This window comes from Leptodactylus fuscus, chromosome 1 (genome assembly GCF_031893055.1).
Source record: "Leptodactylus fuscus isolate aLepFus1 chromosome 1, aLepFus1.hap2, whole genome shotgun sequence".
In the NCBI taxonomy this organism is placed as follows: Eukaryota; Metazoa; Chordata; class Amphibia; order Anura; family Leptodactylidae; genus Leptodactylus; species Leptodactylus fuscus.
In genome coordinates this window covers 342257567-342277939 of record NC_134265.1, presented here as the reverse complement: position 1 = coordinate 342277939, position 20373 = coordinate 342257567, and the positions used below count along the sequence as shown (strand labels likewise).

Sequence of the window (20373 nt, the reverse complement as noted above, 5' to 3'; positions counted from 1 at the left end):
GTAAAGGCACGAGAAGGATTTAGAATATTTCCTTGATATATTTGTTCTGTAATTGATTTACACAAGAAATCTATCCTCGTTTCTTCGTCCCACCACAACAGATGTTGGTGTGAAATATGAATTCACTTATTTTTTAATATTGTTTACAGTCTCCATTCACTTCTGAGATTCCTCGCACTGAATAAGTGAATGTGAATGTTGTGTAAATTTTGGGATATTGATTTCCTGAGAGTTGGCATGCTCTTTTGATGCTTTTAATAATCGCGGGCCCTATTTTTCCCATGTGGTGTCAGTTATCTTGTCAGAAGCTGTAAGGTTAAGCCCCATCAGGGCCGAGTAAACATCTTTTATCAGTAACCTTGTTGGAAATTTTTTTTTAAAAAAACAAGCAATAAAGAAAAAACATAAATCATTTAAGATGTTATTTGGAAAATAATCGGAAGGATTTAGGAGAAAAACTAGGACGGTCTCCATGGTAGATATTAACTTTTCGAATCCGGAATTTTTTAATTCTTCAGGATTTTTGTAGGCTTAATGTTAACTTTTTTTATTTGTTAGTCTATTCATGTGATTGTTGCAATATTTTTTGGTGAATAAATTTTCTATTTTTATGTACACATATTTTTTAAAGAAGTTTTTAGGTTTATGGATTGAAATATAGAATCTGTTTTTTCATTATTTAGCTGGTAACCCTAGAACATCACCCTAAACCCGGGGCTCCACATTGCAAATGTTGCATTTTACAGGACCTGCAAAGTGAATTCTGACTAATCCCATCCACACATTGCAGAAAAAGATCTGCAACGGATAGAGTGCGATTTCGAAAACGCTGGTGTTTTTGAAAATTGCAACATATCAGTTACGGTGTACCTATGGAAATGCTGGAATTTCTGTATAGGTGGAATAGGGGCAGAAAGGGAAACTCTGTGAAAAATGCTGCAGATAAAATAAGTTTCCGTCGCTGTCTTTTCCGCAGTGCTTTATGGCTGCGGCTCACTATATGGGCCTACAATAGATTCTTGATTTTTGTTCCTCATAGTATACCATTATTTTTGATATACAAAAAGTCTATTTTAGGGGTTTAGGTCAGGGCAAACTTTACTACAAATTTTGCTAGGCAACACTGTTTATTTTTAGTTTTTTTTTATTTTGTGTGCCTGTTTCTTTAATTTAATTAATACTGTATTCATTTTAATTTTTAATTTTTTACGGTTCTTCCCCACACCATTTTCTCCATACACAGTGCTCATAGAAAGCTGTATATGTAAGTACAGAGAGGACAGAAGTCTTCTGTTTTCTCTCCAAAGTTCCAAGCTGTCTCTGATTGACTGCCCAATCACTCAAGCACCTGCAGTATATATATATATATATATATATATATATATATATATATATATATATATATATATGACACTATAGCTGCCGCAGCATAGGTAATAGCCAGAGTATTATAAAATCTTATTGTTAATGAATACAAAACAGTGGAATTTTGGACCATTCACATTGCATTTTGATCATTCGTTTAACTGGTCAATTTTACACAAAACAATGCTAAAAAACTAATGAAAACAGATGGAAATGGATGAACATCCAGTGTGGACGATCTTGCTGAGAAAACATACCATATATACTCGAGTATAAGCCGGCCCGAATATAAGCCGTGGCCCCTAATTTTACCACAAAAAACTGGGAAAACTTAGTGACTCGAGTATAAGCCGAGGGGGGGAAATGCAGCAGCTACTGGAAAATTTCAAAAATTAAAATGGTTTTTGGGTGCAGCAGATGCTGGGGAAGGGGAGGGGGTGTTTTGGTTGTGTGTCTGCCCCTTCCCTGAGCTTGAGGACTGAGGTTTTTTTTTCCCCCACTTGGAATTCAGCCTGGCTGAATATAGGGGATCTGCAGTGCTCCTATTAACCCCTTCCTGACGGAACAGGAGCACTGCAGATCCCCTATATTCAGTAGACTGTGCACTGTCAGACACAGGGATACCTAATGTGTTTGTGTTTCATAGTCATTTCCTACTTTTTGTATTATAGGGAAAGGAGGGATTTAGAACTTTTATTTATTTTCTTTATTTTCTTAATTTTTTATATTTTTTATATTATTATATTTTTTAAAGCTTCTTTCTTTTCCACTATTCCACTATTATATGGGAGATTCTATACATTACTATTGCAGCTGGTCATAGACCCCCCCCCAAAAAAAAAAAAAAAAAAAAAAAAAAGAAAGATAATTAAAATTTTTCTTTTGTTTGACTCGAGTATAACCCGAGGGGGGCTTTTTTCAGCACAAAAACTGTGCTTAAAAATTTGGGTTATACCGAGTATATTTCTATAATCATTCTTAGAAATGAAATCACATTAGTAACAAGAAAGTCAATATCTCTGTAACCTCCATACTCTAAAACATGCCCAGGACTCCATAAACATATCTGAAATATCAGCTGGACCGTAATGGATAGCAATAATGAATATCACTATAGGGCCCACAGTGATATTCTGGGCTTATGGCATAGAGTCTACAATAAAATTGCTTAAGTTGTAGGATCAAATCTTTTCTTTGGATTTAAGCATTTGGTGGGCTTTATAGTGGTCTGTCATCTGTGGCTATCCAGCTGTTGTAGAACTGCGCGTCCCAGAGTCTTTGATCATCTATAGCTTTCATAGCATGGGACTTGGGCTTTGGAATTTTGATGAAAATTTAAAGTCACAAAATTTTACATCACTATTTATGATATTCTGAATTGACACATACTAAATATTATACTAGATATTAAATATATATTGTTTTTATGTACATGTGGTTTTGAGGGCAATAACATTTTTTCCTTTGGCTTATTCAAATAATTTTTGCGTTTTTTTTTTCCCTTTATTTTAATATCCGAGAAAATGTAAACAAAAATGGAAGGGAAATGTCTTGTTTTTCATATTTTTCATGTTTCTTTTTTTAATAAATTTTAAAAAAAAAAAATATAGTTGTCCCTCTCTGCTACGGTCATTTGTACTTATTGTTGTGTCTCACTAGGTGGGGGGGGGGGGGAGAGCTACAACCTGTGATAGAGGTGGGGTTGTGGCATGGGGGTTAATTTATTTATTAGATCCCCTGTTTGTTTGTTTTTTTAATACAGTATTACAAAAAAACAAAACTGAAAAAATATTTTAAAAATTAAAATCAACCCCCTTTTTCTAGATCACATATAAAAGTAGAAAATTACTGTGAAATACATACACATTAGATATCCTGTGTCCGAAAATATCCGGTTTACAAACTTCTAAAAAGTTTAAAAACTTGTACAGTGAACTCTGTAATGGGGAAAAAAAGTTCCCCCCCAAAAAAGTGATCAAAGCAATAGACATTCCCCACAAATGCACTTTTTTTTCCAATTCCACCCCATTCTGAATTTTTTACCAGGTTCACAGAATATTGTACAGAAAATTAAATGATACCATTATGAACAATTATTTATCCCGCAAACGTTAAGCTCTCGTATGGCTTTGTAAATGGAAAATTACCTCCGTAAAGGGATTTTTTCTGTGTTAATGTTTCCGGACTGAGTAAAAAATATAAACTATAATTTCTAGGTTTGCTGAAAATTAAGTTCTAAATATGTATAGTAAGGGTGCATTCACACGGAGGAAAATGGCGCAGAATTTGGTGTGGAATCCATGTCAGATTCAGCGCGGAAAAAAAGGCCTCCCATTGACTTCATTCAGCATTAAAGGGATCCTATTATTAAAATGTTTTTTTTTTTCTTCTGACTAACACGTAGGAATAGCCTTAAGAAAGGCTATTATTCTCCTACCTTTACATGTTTTCTCCGCGCTGCCGTTCGTTAGAAATCCTGGTTTTCTTCGGTATGCAAATGAGTTCTTTTGCAGCACTGGGGGCGGTCCCCAGCGCTCAAATAGCACTGGAGGCAAGGCATCATCAATGCTGCGAGAGAAATCTCCAATGACACCTCCATCTTCTTCTGGGACGGCCTCTCCCTGCTTCTTCTGGCACTGGGGTCAAAGTTCTACGCATGCACTGTCGGCTCTGCCATCGGGCCTGTACATGCACGCGGCCATTTTCTTGTGGCCACTACCCCAGATTACTGTGTAAGTGGCCACATGAAAATGACCACTTACACCAGAAGTTTGAAGCCAGTGCCAGAAGAAGACACGGGGAGAGGTTGTTCCAAAAGAAGATAGAGGCGACACTGGAGAGTTCTCTCGCAGCATTGGGGACGCCCCCAGTGCTGTTTGAGTGCTGGGGCCCGGCCCCAGTGCTGCGAGAGAACTCATTTACATACCGAAGAAAACCGGGATTTCTACCAAACGGTGGCGTGGAGAAGACATCTAAAGGTAGGAGAAGAATAGCCTTTCTTAAGGTTATTCCTACGGGTTATCGAGAAAAAATGTGATTTTAATGATAGAATCCCTTTAAGTATTATCTTTCTATGAAAGACAGTTCACTATGTAAACATGAAATGAAATATTGAATGATGTGGTAACAGTGATGTAATGAATATCCTTCAGGCAAGATTTTTCTGTTATGGATATTTGTACATTGGGAGGAATAGATAATGGATGAAAGCTGTTCTCATTGACATATAGTGGGATGTTATGGGTGAGGGCTTGTAGCTTATCAGTCAGATATACATGTTTTTTGAATTTGCCCTTAGTCACAGTAGTTCCTTCTTCTTCCGCGGTTTTGTTTATCTTGGATCTCCCACTGTGGAAATATCCAGTGTTCTCTCTTTATAGCTTGCGGAAAAATAATTACAAACTGGTGTTGATAGATGAAATCTCGGGCCTGGCGGGAATGACTTTCTTTGCTTTATAGTAAAGGATCTAGTGTATAGAGTTTAGTTAGAGGAGTCCCACATCGCTTGTAAATAATACTAGTCTGTAGTCATTGTGTCAAACTCCGGATAAGTAAATCTGTATGATATGTTGTGGACCCCTTAGGAAATCTGGGAGACCCCATAGACTATAATGGGGTCCGTGTGGTTTTCACACGAAAAATGTAGAGAGAAAAGTGCTGCTTGCAGGACTTTTTTCTCCTTATATTTCATGCGGACAGGGGAACAGAATTGCCTGAACCCAGGTCTAATTTTTATTACCATTTAGGATAAGGTTTGCCCACATTCGCCATTGAGGCCTCATTCACATGACAGCACATGGACCCATAGACATGTAATGGATCTGTTCAGGCGACTGCTATTTTACAAGTCCATTTGAACAATCTGAGAAAAAATGGAACAAGTCTTATCTCAAGTGAGTTCAAGGCTCTCTCAATAGACTCATGACTATGAAGGATCTGTGGAATTGGATTATTGGATTAACTTCGGGTACTTTATCCACAGCCAAGTACAGGGTCCTATCATGTGAATGTAGCCTAACAGACTGATAAATTCCATTACCCTTACTTCAGAGATCACCACTGAAGATGGTGAATTGTGGACTTGGTAAATAATCTCTATGCAAGTAGATGGAATGGTGGCTCAATAACTAGCACTGCAATGCTGGTGTTCTGGGTTCAAATCCTGCCAAGGACAACATCTGCAAGAAGTTTGTATGTTTTCCCAGTCTTTGCGAGGGTTTCCTCCCACACTCCAAAGACATACTGATAGGGAATTTAGATTGTAATACCTATATAGGACAGTTACTGTCAATATCTGTAAAGCGCTGCGGAATATGATGGTGCTATACAAGTTAGTATAATCATACATTTTAGCATTAGCGTACAATTCTTTTCCCTTGTTGTTGGGACAAGGAACGTGGAGTCAGTGTAGAAATTGTAGAGTCAGGGTCTGTTTTGAATGGCATCTAAGTTGGAGTTTGAGTTGGTACAAAGGTTCCAGTTCCATTTCTTTCTTTAAAATAATGTTATTAAATATTATAGAATTTTAATATTGTACAATCAATTGAATATATAGCTCGTTGAATGTTTGCTTTCTTCGAAAATTTAAAAAGTGTAAAATTTTTAATCATGAATATGTTGTATATTCTATCATCTAAGACCCCTAAATAAAACTGATATAAATAGACTGTTTCTTCCAAATCTTTCCTCCTTTTAGTGGCCATCTGTTGCAGGTTCTCATAAGAAGCTTCTATCTTCCTGCTTGTATCTTCTTGTTTGGTGATGCCTGAGGGTTTTGTTTGCTGGGCTGTGGAGTCAGAGTTGCAGAGTTGGAAGGGACAGCATGGTGGCTCAGTGGTTAGCACTACAGCCTTGCAGCACTAGAGTCTTGGGTTCAAATCCCGCCAGGAACAATATATGTAAGGAGTTTGTATGTTATCCCTGTATTTGTGTGATTTTCCTCCTGTTCTATCAAGATAGGAAAAAAAAAGTACATTGTGATCCCTATATGGGGCTCCCAATCTAAGTAATAAAATAAAAAGAGTCGCGGGGTTGGAGTCAGAATTAGGGCCTGTGTAGGGTAGGGTCAGCGTTGAAGAAATGTTGCCAACTTTAACATAAAATTCTAAATAATTAAATTTACAGAATCTCCCATAAAATTGTGGGAAAAAAAGCTTTAAAAAAATATAATTAAAAAAAAAAAAAATTCTAAATGCCTCCTTTCCCTAGAATACATATAAAAGTAGAAAATGACTGTGGAACACAAACACATTAGATATCCCTGTGTCTGACAGTGCCCGGTCTACTGAATATAGGGGATCTGCAGTGCTCCTGTTCCGTCAGGAAGGGGTTAATAGGAGCACTGCAGATACCCTATATTCAACCAGACTGAATTCCAGTTGGGGAAAAAAAAAACCAGTCCTCAAGCTCAGGGAAGGGGCAGACAGACTACCAAACACCCCCTCCCCCTCCCCAGCATCTACTGCACCCAAAAACTCCGCCCATTTTAATTTTTGAAATTTCCCAGTAGCTGCTGCATTTCCCCCCTCGGCTTATACTCGAGTCAATAAGTTTTCCCAGTTTTTTGTGGTAAAATTAGGGGCCTCGGCTTATATTCGGGTCGGCTTATACTCGAGTATATACGGTATATATATATTTTTTTTTAATCAAATTTTATTGAACATTTTTGTAAGATTCTACAAAACAGAGATAAGTCGTAAGTAATTCTCAGATAATAAGACAAAATACTAACATGAATAAACAAGTAATAGTAGCCATATGACAATCACTGATATATTGTATAGTTAGATGGATAGTTTGTTGCATATTTCGGTATCATCATTAGGCGCTGTTATGTGGAAAGTGAAGACGAAAGAGACGGAGAAAAGAAAGAATACGAGAAGAACAGAAAGAAAGAGAGAAATAAATGAGCAGTCCAGTGTTCGATAGAGATGAGTGAACACTGTTCGGATCAGCCGATCCGAACAGCACGCTCCCAAAGAAATGAATGGAAGCACCTGTGATGCTGACTTTGCCGGCGGCCGGCGTCACAGGTGCTTCCATTCATTTCTTTGGGAGCGTGCTGTTCGGATCGGCTGATCCGAACAGTGTTCACTCATCTCTAGTGTTCGTATCGCCATAGTGCTCTTACCTACCGTACCTTCCATAATACGTATAGAGCATTACCTAGCCTTACTATGGTTCGGAGTAGGCATTGCCATTCCAGATCCCGTTTCCTGTTTCTGCATTTACATACATTGCTCTGTATTTGCTCTTCTAAAAACTTTTCACATGGTCCGTTGCTAACAGCAAAATAAAAATAAAGATGCCAATGATGAGATGAATCATTCCTTATGATCTATCAGATTTATACAACTAATATGCTTAACTGGTTATGTGAGAAGTTCCCAGGACTGGCTTGTGGCATTTTTCCTTTCATGACAGTGTTGTTGTATATCTTTCAGTTTTAATTCTATTTATAGTACGTGTTATTCATAGACTCATCACCACCGAGAGCAATAGAGTAAGATGTGACCAAGCTTTCACTTCAGGGCTGTATTGCTGTCAGTGCTTGACCTTCTCCATGTCTTGGTGTGTAAATAATTTATTATCGATTTTTATTTTAATGTAGATTGTGATAGGGATCAGAATGTACATTTTTTATTTTTTTCCTATCAATGTGTCTTTGAAGAATTGGAGGAAATCCACGCAAACACGGGGAGAACATACAAACTCCTTACAGAGTTGTTCCTGGTGGGATTCGAACCTAGGGCTCCAGTGCTGCAAGGCTGTAGAGCTAACCACTGAGTCACTGTGTTGCCCCTATTATCCGTTATTTGTACAATCTAATTAAAAAAAACCCCAGAGTAGTTTCATGTTAGAAATGTGTAAAATCATCAAAAATGACTTGCGTTGCGGTACATTTTGTGAGATGTTTGGTGCAACTTATTTATCATCCTCAACATACACGATTAGTAATAGCATTAACACCATTGTCAGGTTAAGTAAAAACGTATGACAATGGCAAGAAGGCATATGGTAGCATTCAGTACATGGACTTGGAAATGGAAAATGGGCAAGGGTAAAGATTTGAGTAAGTTTGGAGTCAAATTGTGGTGGGTAGATGACTGAGTAAGAGCATCTTGGTGGGCATTTCTGGCATGCAGTGTTTAGCTCCTACCAAAAGTGGTCCAAAAAAGGACAACTGTAAACCAAGGCTCAGTTTATGAAGACCGCAGGGTTCCTCAGGCAACCACTTTTTAAATGGATTGGGTTTCTGTTTTTTTGGGTAACCCAAGTGGGCACAGTTGTGAACCTAGCGTAGTGCTCTACTGGCAAACCTTAGATCCTGGATTCCATGTGGGTAACTTTGTTACCACCTAGATAAACATTTTGCAGACCAAGTACATGCTTCATGGCAACAGTTTTCTCTAAAGTCCAACCTTGTACACTCACAGCACTAAGTGGAAATATAAAAGGGAACCTGTCTGGTGGTTGTTCCACCATCAGTTGTCTCCGTCAGGTGCAGAATCAAGTAATGACTTTTCCATAAACAAACTTAAAACTAAATGAATACATTATGTATATTGTAGGTGATGCTTCCCTTTCATGTTATATCCCCAATTCCCAAAAAGTTGAGGTGCTGTGTAATATGTAAAATTAACAAGAATGCAATAAATTGGAAATTCCATAGAAACATATTTTATTCACAATAGAGCATAAAAGAGAAGGTAAAATAAATAAATAACTCGATTAGAAATTGATGACAGCAACACATATAAATAAAATTGTTACAGGGTCAAGTCTACTGTTCTGTAGCCTCCCTACTACTTTTCTGTAAACATCGGGGAAGTGAGACAAATTGATGAAATTTTGAGAAAAATTTGTTGTCCCATGCTTGTCTGATGTGTGCCAAGTGTTTGCAACCGGACTCTTCTTATGTGAAGCCATACAGCAATAGATGCAGTATGTGGTTAAGCATTCATTGTCTTGTTGAGATATGCAAGGCCTTCTCTTAAAGAAAGAGATGTTGTCTGGATGGGAGTATATATTGTTCTAAAGCCTCTACATATTGCTCAACATTGCCTTTCAAGATGTGTAAGCTGCCCATGTCATAGGCAGTAATGCCACCCGATATAGAGATGCAGGCTGTTGACTTGTATGACCTGTCTCATAACAAGCTGAAAGGTCAACTTCAACTATGGAGTCAACAGGACACAGCATCCGTGGTTTCCATAAAGGATTACAAATATTTATTCATCTGAACACAGAACAGTTTTCCATTTTGCCTCAATCCAATACCCAGAGAAGATGGCAGCGTTTCTGGAATGTGTTTTCATATGGCTTCTCCTTTGCATAATACAGCTTTAACTTGTATTTGTGGATTGTACTGCAAACTGTGTTCACAGACAATGATTTCTGGAAGTTTTCCTGAGCCCATGGAGTGATCTACATTACCGATTCATGCGATTTTTAATGCAGTATTGTCTGATGGCCTGTAGATCTCAAGCAGCCGATATTGACCTTGTGCCTTTCTCCAGATTCTGAGAATCTGGATTTCTCAAGATTCTCAGAATTCTCCAGATTGTAAATATTTTGATAATAAATGGTGAGATATTCAAAGACTTTGCAATTTTACATTGAGGAACGTTTTTCTGAAATTGGTGAACCTCTAACCTTCTTTGCTTCTAAGAGACTCTAACACGCTTTTTTTAAAAATGTATGGTCATGTGACTTGCTTGAAAATTGAACCTACACCTGTTTTTCCTTCGTACCACTTATTTTTCCAGCTTTTTTACCAAACTTTTTCAGATGTTTTACTGCCATCAATTTCTAAATTATTTCTTTTTTTAAAATTAAACGTCTAATTATTAACTTCTGATGTATTCTGTGTTCTATTGCAAATAAAATATGGTCATCTGAGGTTTCTGAATCATTGCGTTCTTGTTTTTTTTTAAATATTTTCTACAGCATCCCAACTTTTTGGAAATTGGGGTCGTAAATGATTATACTTAAAGTTTAGCTGTAAAGCAGAGTGACGGCATGGTATGGGTATATATGTTTCCTTTCTAAGTGAAACATATATGTATTACATCTACACAACACACGAGTTTGATTGAGTTGTGAAAGAGATCCTACCAAGTTGTATTTACAGTAAGGCCAGAGGATCTATTTATGACTGTCCAAATAAGCATTTCCCAACTTCCGCTCGCTTCCCAGCGAAGAGCAGTGCTCATCCACATAACTTTTATAGTCTCACACCATTCCATCAGTAATAGATGGTGTTCCCCAAGTATAAATAGATCTGTTATGGGCTTCAAGTGCAGTAGATAGAGCTATCAGTTACCAGCTATGTAAATAATTGTTAATGCGGCCTAAAATAGCCGCCGCATTTGTCAACAAACGTTCATGTTTTCCAACTGTTAAGCGTCTCCCTATAAACCATTATTTTTCTAGATAAAGGCTTTGTCTTCTAAGGAATACTTAGAAAATTAGAAATATTTGTAAGTATCTAAGTCTACGTAATTTGATAGGTTTATCTTCAGTCCCGTATTTATTTATTAACATAGATATGTTAGAAAAGCAAAAAGATCTTTAACCCATAAGGATTTGGCCTTTTTGGCCAGGATGTAGAGATTTTTTTTGCATTTGTGGAGGGCCTTATTTGGGTTTAAATTTTTTTGCACAGGTTTTTTGTATAAATTCATTATAATTTTTCATAAGAAAAAAAAATTTGAAAAGATTTACACCAATTTTTTGTGCAAATAATACCGTATATACTTGAGTATAATCTGAAAATTACTTACGACTTATCTCTGTTCTGTATAATCTTACAAAAATGTTCAATAAAATTTGATTAAAAAATATATATACATACCGCATATAGTCGAGTATAAGCCGACCCGAATATAAGCCGTGGCCCCTAATTTTACCACAAAGAACTGGGAAAACTTATTGACTCGAGTATAAGCCGAGGGGGGGGAAATGCAGCAGCTACTGGAAAATTTCAAAAATTAAAATGGTCAGAGTTTTTGGGTGCAGTAGTTGCTGGGGAAGGGGAGGGGGTGTTTGGGTTGTCTGTCTGCCCCTTCTCTGAGCTTGAGGACTGGGTTTTTTCCCCCCCACTTTGAACTCAGCCTGGATGAATATAGGGGATCTGCAGTGCTCCTATTAACCCCTTCCTGACGGAACAAGACCACTGCAGATCCCCTATATTCAGTAGACACAGGACACAGGATACCTAATGTGTTTGTGTTTCACAGTCATTTTCTACTGTTATTTGTATTCTAGGGAAAGGAGGGATTTACAACTTTTATTCATTTTATTCTTTTATTATATTTTTTTAAGCTTCTTTTTTTTTTTTTTTTACTGCTTTATGGGAGATTCTATACATTACTATTGCGGCTGGCCTTAGACCCTCCCCCCCCCCAAAAAAAATAAAAAATAAAAATTTTTTTTTTTGTTTGACTCGAGTATAAGCCGAGAAGAGCTTTTTCAGCACAAAAACTGTGCTGAAAAACTCGGCTTATACTCGAGTATACACGGTATATTGGAATACATTTTTTTAAAACTTTTTAGGGTAAGAATCGATAAAGGTTTTTTTGGTTTGCTGTTCTGCATGATAATAAAAAAAAGACTTTGAGGTTTATTTCTCGTGCAATGAATTGATATTTTCCTATCAAATCACTCTTTGATCACTTTTAATTTATTTTATTGTTTCATGAGGTTGAGTTACGAAAACAGCTATTTTGGAATTTTATTTCTAAGGCATGTAACAATTATGGTTATCATTCTATATATATTTTTGTGACTTTTTTGACATTTTGGATAGGAATAAAGAAAGTTTTGTTCCTTTTTCCTTTATCTTTAAGAATTTGTACAAATGTAGTTTAATTTCTATACAGTTTTTGTCCCACTAAGGGGCTACATCATGTAGTGGCTGGATTTCTTAAATAATACTCAGTGTATTATGTCCTTTGAATTAAGCTGTGAACTATGTGAACTATCCCTATGTGAACTCCACCATCAGATAATGATTTTTATGACGCGTTCATTTCTATTTGGCTTGCAGATAAATGAATACCAGAAAATGTGTTCTACACTGAACTTAGTCCATAACACTTGTCCTAATGGAGACTTTGAGCTTATTTTGTTGTTACATATTTGTGAGTGCGTAGAATTATTAATGAATTAATTACTAATTAGCAGATAGCATCTGGTAAGATGATTCTTGGCACTCGGAAAACTGTATAACACTGAGCTGTGTTTCTTCTTTAGGTCTTCGGAGCAGATGAAGATAATATGGGGGATGGTTGTTCTCAAAAGCTGGCATCTGCCAAGTACCTACGGATTTTGCTGCTCATTCTGATTCCATGTATTTGTGCTCTTATACTGCTGCTGGTCATTCTGCTCAGTTTTGTAGGTAAGTACAGTAGCGTGCTTCCTTGTTAACTCCCGGTTCCAATACTGGTCCCAATCCTCTTCTTTGGTGAAGGGATTCTTGAGCCCAGGTTCGACTACTTCCTCTGCACCGGATATAGATAAGCCATCTATGTCTGGACTCACATTTGAATAGTCAAAATACAGTTTTCAGGATTTTTTTTATATTGTATTGAATTATGCCATGTTGAAATTTCCAGGTAAGCCGAAAGTCCTACTGTTCTTGTAAATTTCCAAGACTTCAAAAGAGAAAGACCTAGTGGTCCTGATATCAGACAGCCTCAAAATGAGTGCACAGTCCATTCAGGTAGTAGAGAAAGCAAGGAGGATGTTTGACTGTGTCGCTAGAGATATGGCCAGTAGGAAGAAGGATATTACGATCCAGTGTTGATGAGACCACATCTGGAATACTGTGTCCAGTTCTGGGGACCCTACTTACAAAAAAGGCATAGATAAAATAGACTGGGTGCAGAAGGTGGCTACAAAAAGGGTGGGTGGTCTGAAGCATAAAACAAGTATCAGGGAGGGTTAAAGACCGTAATGTATATCGCCTTGAGGAAAGAAGGGTAAGGGGATTATGGTGGAAGCCTTTAAATATATTAGAGGTATAAATAAGGTTCAGGAGGGAAATATAATTTCGCTGAAAGAATAGTTGAGGCTTGGAACAAATTTCCAGCAAATGTAGTTGGGAATGCACAGTATGAATTCTAGCTTTCAAAATAGAATTCATTCAGGTTAGTAATATCTGTCCTCCCACCTGTGTAATTTTTCCCAAAATGTCTTTGGTAAAGTGTAAGATTTGTGGTAACTTGCACTAAATGAGCATTTTTAGACACATTTGGGGCATTTTGAGAGCTATAATATTTTTGTTGTGTATCTTTTTACCTTTTATGTGTGTGGTTCACCTGTTTTGTGGGCAGAACAAAGTTGTTGGATGACGCAAACATCTGCTTGGATACAAATGCACTATTACAAATCGCAATATTAGATGGCTGAATGCCTAGATTGGAAATATAGGATTTGCCTTAATATTATTTGTTTCTGCAGTCAACTATGGGAGTCATAATCTGGACATGGCTTTAAAGCGGACTTGTCCTTCTCAAATATCAGGTTTAAATTATCGGCAAAATGTTGGTCAGTAAACTCAAATACATGCTGACATACAGGGTATGCCATAAGTAAGGATACACCCAAATAAAATGGAAGTGGTTGCTGATATCACCTTGCCGTTTGTGGCATATTAGTACATGGAAGGGGGGGGGACATTTGAGGCCGAGTGACACCCATGGTGGCCATCTCCAAACCACCATTTTGGATTCAGCTTTACTTTTTTCAATGGGAAGGGGGTCATGTGACATATCAAACACATGGAAAATTGCACAAGAAAAACAATGTTGTGCTCATTTTTAACATAGCTTTATTCATTATCGAGTTATTGACACATTTGTGACATGGAGCAACGACAGTAACCCACTAAAAGATGTGCTCAAAGTGCTGCCCATTGTGTTGAATTGTCAACGCGATTCTCTTCTCCCGTTCTTGACAAACTGAGAGCAATACCGCAAGACCTTGGGTGTATCCATACGTATGGCCCACCCTATAAAAAGGTGAATGATATATTTTTTTTAGTGAAATGTGCAAGTACTTTTTACATAAATTTACAATAAACTTAATTAATTTTAATTAAGCTATTTGATGGGGATACGGCATCTAATATGACTGTATTTTTGTTTACATTTTAATATTTTTACTTTAAACTTTTTAATAATTTTTTACAATTTTTATTGAATTATTTAGCTTTAATTTAGCTTACAAGTAAGCATACTGTATTCTAGAATTTTTGCACAATTCCTTTTTCCTCTGCTCATAATTTGACATAATGGGGGAATTTATCAATCTCTCTATGCAACCTGTAGGCAAATACTGTTTGTATATATGCCAACATGTATATATGAAACCAGTGGGAAGAGCAAAGTTGTTGGATGACGCAAACATCTGCTTGGATAAAAATGCACTATTACAAATCGCAATATTAGATGGCTGAATGCCTAGATGGGGAATATAGGATTTGCCTTAATATTATGTGTTTCTGCAGTCAACTACGTGAGTCATAATCTGGACGTGGCTTTAAAGCGGACTTGTCTTTCTCAAATATCAGGTTTAAATTATCAAAATCTTGGTCAGTAAAGTCAAATACATGCTGAAAATTACATTGGATTTATGTCATTGGTTATGATTTAGGGCTGACTCTGTATCCGTTGTTGCTCTAAGTGAACAATGTGCAAATTGTTGTAAGTGCTGTAGTATCTTCCTGTACACCCGGTGCTGGTGACATGCCTGGTGCTTACAGTGAGAATTTATTAGCACGCCTTGTGATAATGCGGCTATATGTTCCACTGTAATTGAATTACTCTATCATTCCATTGAATTAGTCAAGGAGAGATTTTCATTTGACTCCGCAGGTTCCTGGCTGTGTATTCAGTCTTTTTAGATAATGCCTTTCTCCAGTTTCCTCCATTTTTTTCCAATTAGCAGTGTGGGATACCTCATCTTCACCGCATGCGTCCCGACTCCACGGACTTTACTGATATTCTGTTTGAGTTATGTTACTTTGTTTGAGCGCCATGACTTCACTCACTAACATGGGAACTATCCTGATGAATAACAGAGGCCTCCAAATCCTCAATATCACTTTATGTATTTTTGTCAGGGTTTTGTCTCCAATTGGATTGTTACAAAAGATGTTTTCTCTTCTGTTTTGGTTTAATCATCTTAATAAATGGAATGACATCAATATCCAGTTAATCCTGTCTAGAAAGTTGGAAATGAAAATTTATTTATTGCTAGATCTCTAATTTTATGCCATAGAAAATTCTGGCACCGACTTTACACGTCTTGCATGTGCAGCAGCTCAAAAGATGTATGTAGGGAGGATAGAGGTGGTAGCCGGTCATGGTGGCTCGACCAACCCTCCAGCACTTCTCCGCAATTGTACAGTGACCAGGAGCTTGCGATATGGAAGATTGTGGTAGTATTATTACCAAGGGCACTTCCTTGTACTAGGCGTCCCTGAGCTTGTTGGGGGTTGGAGTGCCCTTGATGGTGAATGCAGGATAGAGGTCTCAGGACATGATACTGAATGGTGTAAGAACTAACTCTAAGGGAATTGCAATAGGAGCAATTCCCCAGTAGCTGCTGGTGAACCCTTGGGGACAGTGAGCCCTAAGCTGAACCCACCACTGCCCCTATCTGCTTATCTCACTGCCCTAGGCGGCAGGGGACAACTGGTCGATGGGCTCTTCCTATATATGTGACAACACAGAATGAAGACAAGACAAACAACAACAAAGGGAGGTCAGCTAGCCAAGGGTCCAGTAACCGTCAAGCAACACAGTACAGAATCAAAATCCAAGAGAATAGTCACAAGGGAAGCCAAGTGTCAGAGGTCAGTAATACAATAGTAGCAGAAAGAGGAGCTTAGCAGGGACAAAGTCTAAGGACAGAGTCACGATAGGCAACAAACCTGTATGGGCTGATGGCCTGTATATAGGAAGCCAAATACCTGCTCTAGGCTTCATTGGAAGACAGACTGTCAATCACAAAGGCAAGACTAGAATTAACCATTTGATGAACAGAGAGAAACAAGGAGCAGGAGATCGGTGTGGTGGAAATTCAATTACACAGATAGAGCAGTGTTCACACAGTGCAACAAAAAACACTATGCAAAGAATCAAACTGAACTCGCCTCCTGCACCGCAGCGTGCGAGTGGAGGGTGACGCAGAGACCTGAACAGGCAGAGGCGTTACAGTCAGCGCCGCACCTCTCATGAGGTGACTTGAAGCGACCGCTTCAGGCAGCGCTATGCCGGGGCCCAGGGGGGGGGGGGGGGCGGCATTTTTACTTACCTAAGCCAGTCCAGGACGAGCTGTCCTGGACTGGCTTAGCGTCACCGTCTCGGCAGCCCGGCACGGGAAGCAAGCGGTGGATTGGGGTGGCCCTGTGGACGCAGCGCTGCTTTAACTTACCTATTAGCAGCGCTGCTCCAGCAGCCGCCCCTCACACTTAGCAGAGAGCAGGTCCTCTCCCTGCCTGCTCTCTGCCTGCTAACGCCGCCCCCTCCGCTCCGCCTCCTCCTTCCCACATGCCGGGTGATGGGGCCACGTAATCAGGCCCGCACCTGACGTGTGTCGGCGTCCTACGCGGTGGGGCACTCTTAAGACTGGACAGAGGACCGGACAGAGGTGCGGCGCTGACACCAGTGGGGGGAGGGGGTTAATCACTACACAGCGTGGGGTCCAAAAATTGAAACAATTTTTGGACTACATGCTGTGTAGTCAGGGGTGAACCTAGCCTTTTTGCCGTGGGGGGCGGGTGGTGGTGGGAGTTGGGATTGGGGGGGGGAGGGCTTTCTGTCATCCGCCTCAGGCAGGGGGGGGGGGGGTTTGTCGTCCGCCTCAGGCGGCAAAAAGGCTATGTTCACCCCTGGTTACAGTCACAGTTTATTTGAGATAAGGCTGGTAACAAAAACAGCAATCTACAAAGAAATGGAAGCACAGTTCTTAGAAACCACAAGACTGAGTGTGGTCATGGTACTTACTGGGGTCATGAATGGTAAGATGGGTGCTATGCTTGACCATAACAGTAAGGCCTATGCATTTTTTTTATTAAAGTTTTTCAAAAACAGCATATAATTTCAGTAACATTAAGTAACAATGTTAATGTGAGGTTTTGTGTCAGGAGCACCATGTGACCTTGCGGCTTGTGTCCTTGAGACATTTGGTTTGTTTTAAGTCTATTTTTTTCCCTTCTGGATATCCATTGAAACTATGACAGTCCTAACAGGAAAATTTGCGTTTGCTGCCAAGGATTAAAAAGAATCCCACAGGCTGTCTTCCACCAGAGAATTAGAATCTGGCTAATAAGAATCAGATCTCTAGTTTTTGATGGAATTAGTGTAGGGTAAGTAGGCGAGATGAAGGTACAATTGTACTGAATAGCTGTATCAGCACATCGACACTGCTGCACGGAGGCCTGAAATCAATTACTGAGAGATCCCAGTCTTTGTTATAGAGGACGTATCACACCCTCTAACCACTATAGTGTTATATACCTCCACAGAGCCGCTCCCCTGTATCCAGCACTGTGTTTGGTGGTGAGTGGTGCATTAATAAATAGTTATATTTAGGCTATTCCCCCTTTTATATACCATGCAATATGCTGTGCCATGAAATGAATTTTGGTTTAACTTTGATTCTTTTTGATTAATTGTGCAGTCCTAGTATAAACTACTCCATTGTATATACCACTACAGAGTATATACCACCCCAGTGCATATACTACTCCAGAGTATATATCACCCCAGTGCATATACTACTCCAGAGTATATATCACCCCAGTGCATATACTACTCCAGAGTATATATCACCCCAGTAGATATACCACTCCAGAGTATATACCACCCCAGTGCATGTACCACTACAGAGTATATACCACCCCAGTACATGTACCACTACAGAGTATATACCACCCCAGTGCATGTACCACTACAGAGTATATACCACCCCAGTGCATGTACCATTCCAGAGTATATACCACCCCAGTGCATATACTACTCCAGAGTATATATTACCCCAGTGCATACACTACTCCAGAGTATATATCACCCCAGTGCATACACTACTCCAGAGTATATATCACCCCAGTGCATATACTACTCCAGAGTATATATTACCCCAGTGCATACACTACTCCAGAGTATATATTACCCCAGTGCATACACTACTCCAGAGTATATACCACCCCAGTGCATATACTACTCCAGAGTATATATTACCCCAGTGCATACACTACTCCAGAGTATATATTACCCCAGTGCATACACTACTCCAGAGTATATATCACCCCAGTGCATATACTACTCCAGAGTATATATTACCCCAGTGCATACACTACTCCAGAGTATATACCACCCCAGTGCATATACTACTCCAGAGTATATACCACCCCAGTGCATATACCACTCAAGAGTATATACCACCCCAGTGCATGTACCACTCGAGAGTATATACCACCCCAGCGCATGTACCACTCGAGAGTATATACCACCCCAGTGCATATACCACTCGAGAGTATATACCACCCCAGTGCATGTACCACTCCAGAGTATATACCACCCCAGTGCATGTACCACTTGAGAGTATATACCACCCCAGTGCATATACCACTCGAGAGTATATACCACCCCAGTGCATGTACCACTCCAGAGTATATATCACCCCAGTGCATATACTACTCCAGAGTATATCAAATCAAATCAAAAAAGCTTTATTGGCACGTCCGAATAGATATTTGGCATTGCCAAAGCTAGTAAAGTGTGGGGGGGGGAGTTGGACTCAGATGGGTGAGTGGTGGGGGTGGGGTGGGTGGTTTGGGGTATAACAGTCCATGGAGTCTCATCTTCCTCTTCGTTGGTGACCGTTATATGGGGAGGTGGGGTGGGGCGGGGCGGTTGGTTTGGGGTATAACAGTCCGTGGAGTCTCATCTTCCTCTTCGTTGGTGACTGCTATATGAGGGGAGGTGGGGTGGGGTGGAAGTGGGGCGGGTGTATTGGGATAAATATAACAGTCCGTGGAGTCTCATCTTCCTCTTATTTGGTGACAGCTGGACACGTATTGGGCAGCGATCTCCACAGTGGCCTCTTCTTCTCCCAGTAGGATGTAGAGTTTCCTCTTCTCGTCTGCAGATATGAAGTCTGGGATGTGGGCAAAGAGTCTTTGGTAGTAGACGGTAGTATATATTACCCCAGTGCATATACTATTCCAGAGTATATACCACCCCAGTGCATGTACCACTCCAGAGTATATATCACCCCAGTGCATATACCACTCCAGAGTATATATTACCACAGTGCATATACCTCTCCAGAGTATACACCACCCCAGTGCATATACTACTCCAGAGTATATACCACCCCAGTGCATATACCACTACAGAGTATATACCACCCCAGTGCATGTACCACTCCAGAGTATATACCAACCCAGTGCATATACTACTCCAGAGTATATACCACCCCAGTGCATATACCGCTCCAGAATATATACCACTCCAGTGCATATACCACTCCAGAGTATATATCACCCCAGTGCATGTACCACTACGGAGTATATATCACTCCAGTGCATATACCACTCCAGAGTATATATTATCACAGTGCATATACCACTCCAGAGTATACACCACCCCAGTGCATATACTACTCCAGATTATATACCACCCCAGTGAATATACTACTCCAGAGTATATACCACCCCAGTGCATATACTACTCCAGATTATATACCACCCCAGTGAATATACTACTCCAGAGTATATACCACCCTAGTGCATATACTACTCCAGAGTATATACCACCCTAGTGCATATACTACTCCAGAGTATATACCACCCCAGTGCATATACCACTCCAGAGTATATACCACCCCAGTTCATATACCACTCCAGAGTATATACCACCCCAGTTCATATACCACTCCAGAGTATATACCACCCTAGTGCATATACTACTCCAGAGTATATATTACCCCAGT

The 20373-nt window shown here is 39.4% G+C and overlaps 1 protein-coding gene across 2 annotated transcripts in view; it reads left to right on the top strand.

The window, feature by feature from the left end:
* CORIN (corin, serine peptidase) overlaps positions 1 to 20373 on the top strand; it is a 194274-nt gene that overhangs the window by 18752 nt on the left and 155149 nt on the right. For both annotated transcript variants that reach the window (XM_075261498.1, XM_075261497.1), the window contains exon 2: positions 12622 to 12766. In XM_075261498.1, coding sequence (XP_075117599.1) covers positions 12622 to 12766 — 145 coding nt within the window. The remainder of the gene's footprint in view (positions 1 to 12621; positions 12767 to 20373) is intronic.